The sequence below is a fragment of the Salmo salar genome, chromosome ssa13, assembly GCF_905237065.1.
Source record: "Salmo salar chromosome ssa13, Ssal_v3.1, whole genome shotgun sequence".
Classification (NCBI taxonomy): Eukaryota; Metazoa; Chordata; class Actinopteri; order Salmoniformes; family Salmonidae; genus Salmo; species Salmo salar.
The window spans coordinates 21,428,325-21,441,495 of NC_059454.1; the positions used below are offsets into that span (position 1 = coordinate 21,428,325).

At 40.9% G+C, this 13,171-nt stretch overlaps 1 protein-coding gene across 13 annotated transcripts in view; it reads left to right on the forward strand.

Annotated features, from left to right (window-relative positions):
• Positions 1-208: 208 nt before the first annotated feature.
• The window catches only part of LOC106566645 (membrane-associated guanylate kinase, WW and PDZ domain-containing protein 1), a 196,715-nt gene continuing 183,752 nt past the window's right edge, over positions 209-13,171 (forward strand). For 9 of the 13 annotated variants that reach the window (XM_014134866.2, XM_014134869.2, XM_014134867.2 and 6 more), the window contains exon 1: positions 211-1,096. In XM_014134866.2, coding sequence (XP_013990341.2) covers positions 799-1,096 — 298 coding nt within the window. In that variant the 5' untranslated portion in view covers positions 211-798. Of the gene's footprint in view, positions 1,097-13,171 lie in introns of all 13 variants that reach the window. The other 4 variants (XM_045693037.1, XM_014134868.2, XM_014134876.2 and 1 more) reach the window with 2 other exon arrangements.

Consider the following 13,171-nt stretch of genomic DNA (forward strand, 5'->3'; position numbering starts at 1 on the left):
CAAATAGAAAAGTTTGAGGATTTATGAATAGATCCTACCTTTTAGTTTCGCAAGTCATTAGACTCGTGCACTGTGCAGCCTTGTCCTAAAGTGGATTATAAACACTGTGGACGGATGTAATCCGGTTTACAAGGCAGAAATGCGTGTGTGGATATATGGGGGTGGAGCATTAGGACCCTGTAATAGGTGTATTCAGGATTTCCCTTCTCCAGTGCGCTCCAGTCAAGACTGTCAGGACGCATGAATTCCCTTTACTATCAGCAGAACCTGATTGCAGGAACAAAATAGTATAAATTGTTATGCTACCTGCTTAAAGGCGCAGAGGGCTGAGTGAACAGCTTTCTCAACTCATAGGACAGGTAAAAGTAACTGTTTCTGTAAGGGTATTCTTGAATAATAAATGGGGGATCAAAAGTATTGTGGCAGGAGATTAGACATATGCGAGGTCTTGGCGTAGGCTAGTATATTATATTATTAGTGAAAGTAAAGCGGACAATCTAGAGATCGGATAAGATCAACTCTTTGGATCAAGATAGCATGCATGATATTAAAGATGGGAAGCCAACAACAACATCTGAGTATTTGATCTTAATATGGGAATAGGATGTGTAGCCCGGACAGCTGCGCAAGAGGAACATTATGCCTTAGGTTAAAAGAAGAACGAAAATGATCCAACCTGGAGTCACGTTCAAACAACCGAAAGTTTTCTGTGTTTCGAAAGCAAGCGTGTGTGTTATGTGTCACCTGTTTTTTTTAACAATCCTATGGAACTAACGGTTTTCGTCTGGATCCTTCACCATGTCAAAAGTAATTCAGAAGAAAAACCACTGGATCACCAAAGTTACCGAGTGCGCTGTGAATCGGGATGCTCGCGGGGAGCTGAATGTGGAGCTGCGCGGCGGCGCGGAGAATGGAGAGTTTCCATACATCGGCGAAGTTAGAGAGGATGTTTTGGTTTATAAAAACGGACAACTGTCTGAGGGGGAGTTACTGCTGGAAATTGAGGGTTTGTCGGTGTCTGGATTGCCACTCTATGACGTCTTGATTGTGATGAATCGTTGCAAGGGTCCCGTCAGGTTGAAAACTGTCCGACAAGGTAATTGTTCTATTTAAAAGTAATTATATAACACATAGACAAGCACACATATGGTTCAGATATTAGACTTATTGCACAAAACGTTTGTTAATCTATTCAATGAAAGACTGGGAAACGGTGGGATGGGGGCCTTGTCCTGAAAAGCCTCTCTCTTGCACACACATGATCGCACACATACACACACACACACACACACACACACACACACACACACACACACACACACACACACACACACACACACACACACACACACACACACACACACACACACACACACACACACACACACACACACTGTATAGTCAAAGGAGAGAAAGAGGCCAGAGGAGAATTCTTTTATTACTGACAAGTGATCTGAGTCTGTTAAAACCATGGGGACAACAGAAACAGAACAGTCAGCCATGTAAAGTAGGCCAGCGGAATGTGACACTCTCTGGTCATCTTGTTTTCAGCAGAACAGGATCACTGCTTGACATGAAGACTCTGTGACAGTCATCCAGCTTTTGTTTGGCTGTGGCTGGCCTGGCAAGGAGAGCTAAAGATACCAATGGTCAGAGATTAGGCCTCTCACATTGGCTGGATAAACAAGTGTAGCCCAGTCACTACACACAATCACCCGCCACATTTTCCAAATTATGCACCCTCTAACTCCTCAGAGTTTAAAAAGTTTTTCCAGCTTTCCTTATTTCCTTAACCAGAATTTACTTCTTACATCTTACAGTTCGCTCTTTTATCATGCCAATTTAACTCCATCTCATTTACAGTCAGTGGAAGAGAGCAGTGTCGTGTAAGAGAATAGCGTGTTGTGGTCCCATTGCAAAGTGTGGCTAATGCAGACAGATGTAGTACTCATTAGGAGAGACACCACTCGCAGGCGGGCCGACTGACTGGGTTATTTCTGGAAGCTCTCTGGGACTTAGATGAGCTTGACCCATTGCCCATGGTTTGCTGAACATCTGTCTGAGAGAGAGAGAGAGAGAGAGAGAGAGAGAGAGAGAGAGAGAGAGAGAGAAAAGAGTGAGTGAGAAGAGAGCGAGAGAGAGAGACAGGGAGAGTGAGAAGAGAGCGAGAGAGAGACAGGGAGATAGTAGAGAGGGAGAGAGAGTGAGAAGAGAGGGAGCGAGAGAGAGAAAGAGAGATAGGGAGAGAGTATAGAGGGAGAAAGAGAGACAGTGTGAGAGAGTGAGAAGAGAGAGAGAGAAAGTGAGAGAGAGAGAAGAGAGAGAGTAAAAGGTACATTTGCATTGTACTTCTGCTTTTTGACAATTCACTTTTCATTGCATGCCTTCATGTTGTGTGTTGTTGTTGTTGTTGTGGTTGTAATCAGTCTCATTCATGTCAGGATATGTTGGGTAGTTGGAAGCAGCACGCATGGCGCTGGGGAGCACTATGTGGAGGCAACGCCAAAAGTCCAGATCCACCCTGTCAGTGGAAATACTGTAGTATACCGTTTGAGACGTATGTGGTATGTTTTACCACACACACAAGACTACCACCATTCTGTCTGTCATTACTTTGGTCATGCTGGTTTACACACACACACACACACACACACACACACACACACACACACACACACACACACACACACACACACACACACACACACACACACACACACACACACACACACACACACACACACAGACACACACACATTCAACTATTTTCTAAGAGCGTTTCTCTGGGAAAATCATTAACTCTGTTATATAACAAGCTAGTTTCAGTGTTTACCACCTCTCTGATGTACTGTATGAGTAGTGCACTAGTGTATCCATGGTATAGGCAGTGCCCTGTCATAAACCCCTGGCCCCTTTCATGCTAGGGAATGGCCCACCTCCTGTGTTTGCAGAGCATGGGTTTGTTCAGCTTATTTATTTTACATAACAACTGAGACTATATTACCAGAAAGAGACAATTAATTAATGTTTAAAATAACTTTGTAGTCAAATAAACCAGCATGTTAATTGATGCTCAACATTGCTGCATACTGTTTGTTTACATGTCAAAGCAGGGTATCATCAAACCTAGAGACCTAGACAGAGTAAACAAAACACTGAGCTGTAATGCGAAGGAGATCTCAGAGCCTTCTCCATGCCTTTGCCAGCGGCTTCACGCATGAGTCAGCAAATTCCCCTTGACTCTAATGAGCGACGAGCATATTCAGTCTCTACACCTGGGCAACCGATAAGAGCTCCGTTGTGCTTTAACCTGTTGGTTTCCCATGCAGAACCAGGCCCAGCATGGTCCATGGGAATAGGGCACGCCCTGCACTCTCATACCCAGACCAGTGGGGGCAGATCGGATCTCTCCCTCCCCAGGTGGCTGGGGATCCTGTTACTGCACCCAGATCACCTGAGCAGGTAGAATCTCTATCAGTGTGTCCCTGTGTAGGTGCCGGTGTAGGTGTCCCCATAGGTGCCTACAGCTACAGGGAATCTTTCTTTTCATTTGGAATAGTGGATTCCTGTGGTTAAGGTGAAGTATTGTACGGAGATTCCTGTGGTATTGACTCAGTTACAGGACTGTGTGTGTGTGAGTGTGTGTGTGTGTGTGTGTGTGTGTGTGTGTGTGTGTGTGTGTGTGTGTGTGTGTGTGTGTGTGTGTGTGTGTGTGTGTGTGTGTGTGTGTGTGTGTGTGTGCCTATCCCTTGAGTTTGTAACATATCTGCTAGCTCAGGAATTGTGCTTGGCCCAATTCAAATAATAATACAATAGGGCATGAATGAAAAGCTGTGGAGAAAGTACTGTGCTCAGTTGTGTATATGTATCCATTAGTATTAATCCCTATCCCCATTGTGGGAAATTATTGCAACATTCACATATTCACTCTGACTAGGTCATTAATGTTCTCTGCAAACAAACATATGCAGCAAAAGTGCCAATTACACAGAAACAAGTGAGTGAGAAGCCATAGCTGGTGTACCCAGTGCACTCTTTAGCATATCGCAGCAACTTACCAGTTTGGTGAAACTGACTGTGCATACTGCAGCAATTTACCAGTTTGGCAAAACTGACTGTGCATACTGCAGAAACATTCAATTTTCTTCCTCTTCCTCTATTTCCTTTTCACCCTAGTGCATTCAACTTCTGTGACCTTATGTAACATAGACTAAGTGGCACACAACTCTTTATTGCAGTGTGATTCATTTCACGTCATTATTTCAGTTGTAATACCTTCATCTGAATATAACTGAAACTCTGGCTGTATAAACTCAACAGAAAGTCAGTGGTTTTCTGACATTTCACAGTATTCCTGTAGCCTACCTCTAATGTACATAGACAGTGATTCACGTGTTGTTCAGTCATCCCAACTGACCAGTGAATATGAGGACTTTGACCTGTCTGCACAGCCCTTATCTACTAACTGTTAGTCATAGTCAACTCCCATGTGAGAGGCGTTCATCAGCGTTGTTTTTTCACTTGTAGCCTAACACAGTGTTTCCCAAACAGTGGTTCCTTTTTTCCTTTAACTCACTCTTGAAAGTTGTAATAGAACGCACAAGGTGCAATTTCTAAATTGGGTAGTGCATCATCAGTTTTCCTATTGTCATGTCAGTCATTTCATACCTTGGAGATATATTTATAACTTGTACAAAATGTCCAGATCAACTAGCCCATGTTAGCTAATGCTTTTATCCCATAGATTTTGTTGTAACGTTTGAGTCACTCAGATATCACATGAATACACATTAGACATGGCAAAATGTATAGAATTGCAAGAAGATTTGCTTTAAAATGGCAAAATGTTCTCTGCACCCCATGACAAAATATATAGAATTGCAGGAAATATGCTTTAAACCTCCAACATTTTGGCTTAACAGATGTCTGTATTTTTACATAGCAAAACTAGGGTGCATGGCTGTTTGTGTCAAATTGCTACGCATGATTGATGATTGAAATACTCAACTTGCTAGTAATGTTACTACCTGTTACTAAGGACAGTCAACTGGTCCTTGGACTCCTGGCGAAGTCCTCAATGATGTTGTAACATTATCTCCACCTTTGATCTCAAACGAATTACCACTTTATGAACATAAAAAGACAAAAACAGATGACCTTGTTTTTCAACTCATCTACCCCACCCACCACCAGTGGTGTAAAAGTACTTTAGTAAAACTATTTTAAAGTACTACTTAAGTAGTTATTTGTGGTATCTGTACTTTACTATTTATATTTTGAACAACTTTTACTTCACTACATTCCTAAAGAAAATAATGTACTTTTTACTCCAAACATTTTCTAACACACATCCAAAAGTACTTGTTACATTCTAAATGCTTAGCAGGACAGGAAAATTCACACAATTATCAAGAGAACATCCCTGGTCATCCCTACTGTCTCTGATCTGGTAGACTCACTAAACACACATGCTCAGTTTGTAAATGATGTCTTAATGTTGGTGTTCCCCTGGTTATGTATACATTTAAAACAATATACAGTTGAAGTCGGAAGTTTACATACACCTTAGCCAAATACATTTAAACTCAGTTTTTCACAATTCCTGACATTTAATCCTATTTAAAATTCCCTGTCTTAGGTCAGATAGGATCACCACTTTATTTTAAGAATGTGAATTGTCAGAATAATAGTAGAGAGAATGATTTATTTCAGCTTTTATTTCTTTCATCACATTCCCAGTGGGTCAGAAGTTTACATACACTCAATTAGTATTTGGTAGCATTACCTTTAAATTGTTTAACTTGGGTCAAATGTTGTCGGGTAGCCTTCCACAAGCTTCCCACAATAAGTTGGGTGAATTTTGGCCCATTCCTCCTGACAGAGCTGGTGTAACTGAGTCAGGTTTGTAGGCCTCCTTGCTCGCATACGCTTTTTCAGTTCTGCCCACAAATGTTCTATAGGATTGATGTCAGGGCTTTGTGATGGCCACTCCAATACCTTGACTTTGTTGTCCTTAAGCCATTTTGCCACAACTTTGGAAATATGCTTGGGGTCATTGTCCATTTGGAAGACCCATTCGCGACCAAGCTTTAACTTCCTGATTGATGTCTTGAGATGTTGCTTCAATATATCCACATAATTGTCCTCCCTCATGATGCCATCTAGTTTGTGAAGTGCACCAGTCCCTCCTGCAGCAAAGCACCCCCACAACATGATGCTGCCACCCCCGTGCTACACGGTTGGGATGGTGTTCTTCAGCTTGCAAGCCCCTCCCTTTTTCCTCCAAACATAACGATGATCATTATGGCCAAACAATTCTATTTTTGTTTCATCAGACCAGAGGGCATTTCTCCAGAAATTATGATCTTTGTCCCCATGTGCAGTTGCAAACCGTAGTCTGTCTTTTTTATGGCAGTTTTGGGGCAGTGGCTTCTTCCTTGCAGAGCGACCTTTCAGGTTATGTCGATATAGGACTCGTTTTACTGTGGATATAGATACTTTTGTACCTGTTTCCACCAGCATCTTAACAAGGTACTTTGCTGTTGTTCTGGGATTGATTCGCACTTTTCGCACCAAAGTACGTTCATCTCTAGGAGACAGAATGCGTCTCCTTCCTGAGTGGTATGACGGCTGTGTGGTTCCATGGTGTTTATACTTGTGTACGATTGTTTGTACAGATGAACGTGGTACCTTCAGGCATTTGGAAATTGCTCCCAAGGATGAACCAGACTTGTGGAGGTTTCCAATTTTTTTCTGAGGTCTTGGCTGATTTCTTTTGATTTTCCCATGATGTCAAGCAAAGAGGCACTGAGTATGAAGGTAAGCCTTGAAATACATCCACAGGTACACCTCCAATTGACTCAAATGATGTCAATTAGCCTATCAGAAGCTTATAAAGCCATGACATCATTTTCTGGAATTTTCCAAGCTGTTTAAAGGCACAGTCAAATTAGTGTATGTAAACTTCTGACCCACTGGAATTGTGATACGGTGAATTATAAGTGAAATAATCAGTCTGTTAACAATTGTTGGAAAAATGACTTGTGTCATGCACAAAGTAGATGTCCTAACCGACTTGCCAAAACTATAGTTTGTTAACAAGAAATTTGTGGAGTGGTTGAAAAATGAGTTGACTCCAACCTAAGTGTATGTACATTTCTGACTTCAGCTATATACATTTTTTTGGTTTAATTTAAGGAATTTGAAATTATTTATACTTTCACTTTTGATACTTAAGTACATTTTAGCAATTACATTTACTTTTGATACTTAAGTATATTTAAAACCAAATACTTTTAGACTTTTACTCAAGTAGTATTTTACTGGGTGACTTTCACTTTTACTTGAGTCATTTTCTATGAAGGTATCTTTACTTTTTCTAAAGTATGACAATTGGATACTTTTTCTACTACTGCCCACCACTCACGGAACTGACAGGGCCTCCCTCCTTCCCTCCTCACCCCCTAACCATCCTCACCCCGTCAGCCCTGGGGTTGACAGTGACCTGCATTCTTGGTGGTTGGTTACTCTTTTATCAGCCAGGTGTCCAACCTCTATCTCCCAGGCTGTCAGGGGGGTCTGGTCACCTGGAGCTCCAGCCCCAGCAACCACAAGAGTTCCACCCCCAGCCCAAGCAACCCCAGCCTGAGCCCTGCTCCACAGACGGCCAGGGGGATCAGGACCTCCTGCAGGGAGGGAGGAATACCAGACATTCCTGGGGAGTGGGACTGGGAGGCTCCTGGTACGCTCTACTGAATCATCTAGTCAGCCCGCTCGCCTGCCTGCCTGCCTTGCCCTGTTTCCCAAAAACTGCCACTTCATTCATGCTGTTTCATGTCTTGCACACGCGCCGGCACGCACAAACACATGCACACACTCGCGGACTCGTGCACAACACAGCCGCGACCTGGAACCCTTAGTGAAAATGCAATTTTACTCACACGATGCGTCTGCTCCAATCACTGGGTTCTCACAGATTTGCATTGTGACTCTGACGTTTTATATCACAAGATAAAAAGCAATAGCACCACTTCTAGAATCATCATCATCAAGTTTTATACATATTTCAGCAATTACAGTTATTGAATAACAAGACAGCTTTGTACTAGTAGGAATTTTAAAACCTCATATACAGTGAGCTACAAATGTTTTGGGACATTGTTTTAGTTCTGTACTCCAGCATTTTGGATTTGAAATGAAGGTTTAGATTGTCAGCTTTAATTCCAAGGTATTTTGATGCATATTAGGTGTACTGTTTAACATTTACAGCACTTTTTGTACATAGTCCACCCATTTTAGGGGAGAAAAAGTATTGGGACAAATTCACCTACAGTACCAGTCAAAAGTTTGCACACACCTACTCATTCCAGGGTTTTTCTTTATTATGCCAAGAGTGTGCAAAGCTGTCATCAAGGCAAAGGGTGGCTACTTTGAAGAATCTCAAATCTAAAATATATTTAGATTTGTTTAACACTTTTTTGGTTACTACATGATTCCATATGTGTTATTTCCTAGTTTTGACATCTTCACTATTATTCTACAATGTAGAAAATAGTAAAAATAAAAATAAAATACTTGAATGAGTAGGTGTGTCCAAACTTTTGACTGGTACTGTACAGTATATGTTTATTGAAGTTGTCAAAAGTTAAGTATTTGGTCCCCTATTCCTTACATGCAATGACTAGAAATTTGACTGTACACATTTGTTGGATGCATTTCCTCTTTGTTTTGGTTGTGTTTCAGACTATTTTGTGGCCAATAGAAACTATTGGTAAATAATGTATTATTTTGTAAATAGTGTCATTTTGTGACTTTACAGATGGCATGTTACAGATGTATGATATTTGTGCGTCTGAAACGTTCTCATTCATCATTATTTATTTCATTCAGGATTGTCCGTAATCATGGTAGCAACATATTCAATTCTTATTTATAATAAAAGTGACTCCAAAATGACACAATACATTTTTTCCCATTCATTTCTATTGGCCACAAAATTATCTGAAAGACAACCAAAACAAACAAAAAATACATCCAACAAGTTTGATGTAGTCATTGCATGCAAGGAATATGGGATCATATCCAAAACTTTTGATTACTTCCATACACATATAAGTTAATTCTTCCCAATACTTTTGGTCCCCTAAAAAGGGTGGGGGGGGGGGTACAAAAAGTGATGTAAATACCCTCAAATTAAAGCTGACAGTATGCACTTTAACCTCATATTCATTGTATAATTTCAAATCCAAAGTGCTGGAGTATAGATCCAAAACAACAAACAATGTGTCACTGTCCCAATACTTTTATAGCTCACTGTAATTTCATACTGTACACGTATTCATTAATAGACATGCAAATCTCCCCAGCCATAGATGTCTGTTATGATGTACTGGTCTGAGAATGCATGTGAAGTCCTACTCATATTTGCTTAACTATGAGGACTCTTTCAGTTTTGATTACGTACAACCTACGTGTATGTCCCTGAGGGGCTCGGGGACATGAGAGGCTCAGGGCACAGTCAAAGGCCTGTGCCATAAAACCCATAGCAATTCTCTCTCTCTCTCTCTCTCACACACCTCCCTCTTCTCTCTCTTTCCTTAACAGCCCTCTCTTCACTCTCTTTCTTCTTCTCTTTCCGCCCTTGCGCTTCTGTCCTACCTCTCTCTCTCTCTCTCTCTCTCTCTCTCTCTCTCTCTCTCTCTCTCTCTCTCTCTCTCTCTCTCTCTCTAGTTCCTCCCCCTTCTCCCTGCTCTACTCAGCCAGTGACACATGACGCTTCCATTTTGCTCCTCCCCTCTTATAGGCAGAAACCTAAAAAGGAAGTCTTTATATATACTCAAGACTCAGACAGTGCTTGTTCTGATTTTCTTCATTTCTTTCTTCATTTTTTTGTATTATTTGGTATTACAGCACTGTTGGAGCTAGATACATAAGCATTTCACCTCACCTCCGATAACATCTGCAAAATATGTGTACACGACCAACACAATTTGATCTCTCTCTCTCTCTCTCTCTCTCTCTCTCTCTCTCTCTCTCTCTCTCTCTCAAACCATAGCAATTATCTCTTTCTCCATTCAATTTCAATTTAAGGGGCTTTCTTGGCATGGGAAACATATGTACATTACACAAAAAAAACTTCAAAAATAATAAAAACATTTCAAATATCAAATTATATCTATATACAGTGTTGTAACAGGTCACAAATCTTGATATAGGAGTTTATCAATATTGGATTTGTTTTCTAATTCTTTGTAGGTCTGTGTAATCTGAGGGAAATATGTGTCTCTAATATGATCATACATTTGGCTGGAGGTTAGGACGTACAGCTCAGTGTCAACCTCATTTTGTGGGCAGTGTGCACATAGCCTGTCTTCTCTTGAGAGCCAGGTCTGCCTACGGCGGCCTTTCTCAATAGTAAGGCTATGCTCACTGAGTCTGTACATTGTCAAATCTTGTCAAATCTTTCCTTAATTTTGGGTCAATCACAGTGGTCAGGTATTCTGGCACTGTGTACTCTCTGTTTAGGGCCAAATAGCATTTTATTTTGTGCTCTGTTTTTTTGTTAGTTCTTTCCAATGTGTCAAGTAATTATCTTTTAGTTTTCTTAATTTAACCTTTATTTAACTAGGCAAGACAGTTAATTTTTTTTAATTTATTTACAATGACGACCTACTCTGGCCAAACCCGGACGATGCTGGGCTAATTGTGCGCCGCCCTATGGGACTCCCAATCACAGCCGGATGTGATACAGCCTGGATTCGTACCAGGGACTGTAGTGACGCCAGTTGCACTGAGATGCAGTGCCTTAGACCGCTGCGCCTCTCAGCAGTTCTGTTGCTGTCCTGGGGCTCTGTGGGGTCTGTTTGTGATTGTGAACAGAGCCCCAGGACCGGCTTGCTTCGGGGTCTCTTCTCCGGGTTCATCTCTCTGTAGGTGATGGCTTTGTTATGGAAGGTTTGGTTATCGCTTCCTTTTAGATGGTTGTAGAATTTAACTGCTCTTTTCTGGATTTTGATCATTATCAGGTATCGGTCTAATTCTGTTCTGCATGCATTTTTTTTGTGTTTTACGTTGTACACATAGGATATTTTAGTAGAATTATGCATGCAGTCTCAATTTGGTGTTTGTCCCATTTTGTGAATTCTTTATTGGTGAACAGACCCCATACCTCACAACCCTAAAGGGTAATGGGTTCTGTAACTGATTCAAATATTTTTTGCCAGATCCTAATTGGTATGTCAAATGTTATGTTCCTTTTGATGGCATAGGAGGCTCTTCTTTTTCGCCAATTTTAACCATACACTTGTTGTTTGTGTACATGGACTTTATAATGTTGTATGTTTTCCCCCAACACCACTTTCAATCAATTTGTGTAGCAGACCCTCATGCCAAATTGAGTCGAAACCTTTTTTGAAATCAACAAAGCATGAGAAGACTTTGCCTTTGTTACAGGAGAGTTTGCAACCCAAAACTTCAACTACAAACAATGAACACTGGGACATTATAGTTTAACATCTGAATGTTGGGAATGCTGAGAGATGGAATATGGAAAATGAATGTCTATGTTGTGATGTCATTATGTCATTGTATAAAGACGTTATAACGAAAACATTGTAACTCAAGGAGCTTTTACACTGTGTTTATCAGGTTTACATCCTTTACGTGGTGTAGAAAATATCAAGGGTGAAGAGAATGTTTTTGTGACATTAGGATTGTTATTTTAGTTCTCTAACAAGATCATAGTAATTAGGATATTTTGCCTCATAACTAGCCACGCCCCAGGAAGCCCAGAGAGTGTGTCAGTGTGACGAAAACACCCCCTTTTTACCCAAGGGTATAAAAGATTGAGCTAAGAATTAACATATCAGACTAAACGGACCACAAGCTGCAGCTATGTCTACTTTAGTCACGACCCTGGAACTAAACACGAGGTTGAAGAAGACAAAGGAACCTCTTAACAATCAATGCTACGGTTGAGTAGCCATTCTAAGAACTGTATCTAAGAAAGTGAATTTAAGTAGGACCATCCGGTTATTCTCTTCAAATCATCGTCAGCTACACTGCTCTCATCACCACTCTGGGGATATTCGACCCAGCTGATTAGCCGTCCTCAAAAGACCACTCTTCCAGAACGAGTGCAAGTAAACAGACAACTAAGAAAAAGGACATTGTGACCTCTTGTGGACAATCAGAGTCTTACACCTGAGAAAGAAGGAGAAGGCCATCCGAAGAAGAAGGCCCAATCGAACCCTTCTCACAAAGTGGAACCACGAAGGCCTGTGCCCAACAGAGATACACGATGAAGACCTTCAACACGTAAATTCATGCATTACTTCTTACCCAAAAGAGCGGCAGTTCGGGGCAAGGTATTAGGGTAACTGTAGGCGTAGTTCCCAAATGTATCCAAGTGTTTCTTCTCTTTCTCTCTCGCTTTCTCTCTCTCTCTTTAACTCTCCATCTTGTGTAACAAATGTCATATTGTGTTAGTTCGCTAGGGACCTGTTGTCACCGTATTAAGTTTCTAGTCAATAACCTATACTGTGTGTGTGTATCCTGTGTTATCATTTAGTTTGTTAGTAAATAATAATTACATCAATTTGTGTGATGTGGAATGATTAGTAAGACTCGGGTTTGTGCAGATTCATGAAGTCTGTGACGTTCAGAATGAGACTGATATGAGAAAATTATTAATTAGGGACTGTTGTCGATATATATTTATTCTTGAGTTAATTCGGGAGTCGGTAACTCTGTAAACAACTTCTCCCGTGGTGCCCCAAATTTCGAATGAGTTAATTGTTACATGATTAATTTAAATCCAGTAACAATTAAACATAGTAGGGAATTATTCGATAAATAACAGTGATCACATTAATGAGAGTCACGTCACGACAATACTTTGGTAAAAAGAGAATTTGACATTTGCTCATTACATTGTTTTCACTGAGGAAAGTCTGAGTCTGCTGTTACTGATGATGCAGAGGATTTTCCCAAGGTTGCTGTTGATCCATATCCCTCGGTAGTTATTGGGGTCAAATCTGTCTCAACTTTTGTGGATTGGGGTGATCAGTCCTTGGTCCCAAACATTGGGGAAGATGCCCGAGCTGAGGATGATGTTAAGTATAGCCAATTGGAATCTGGGGTCTGTATATTTTATCATTTAATTTAGGATACC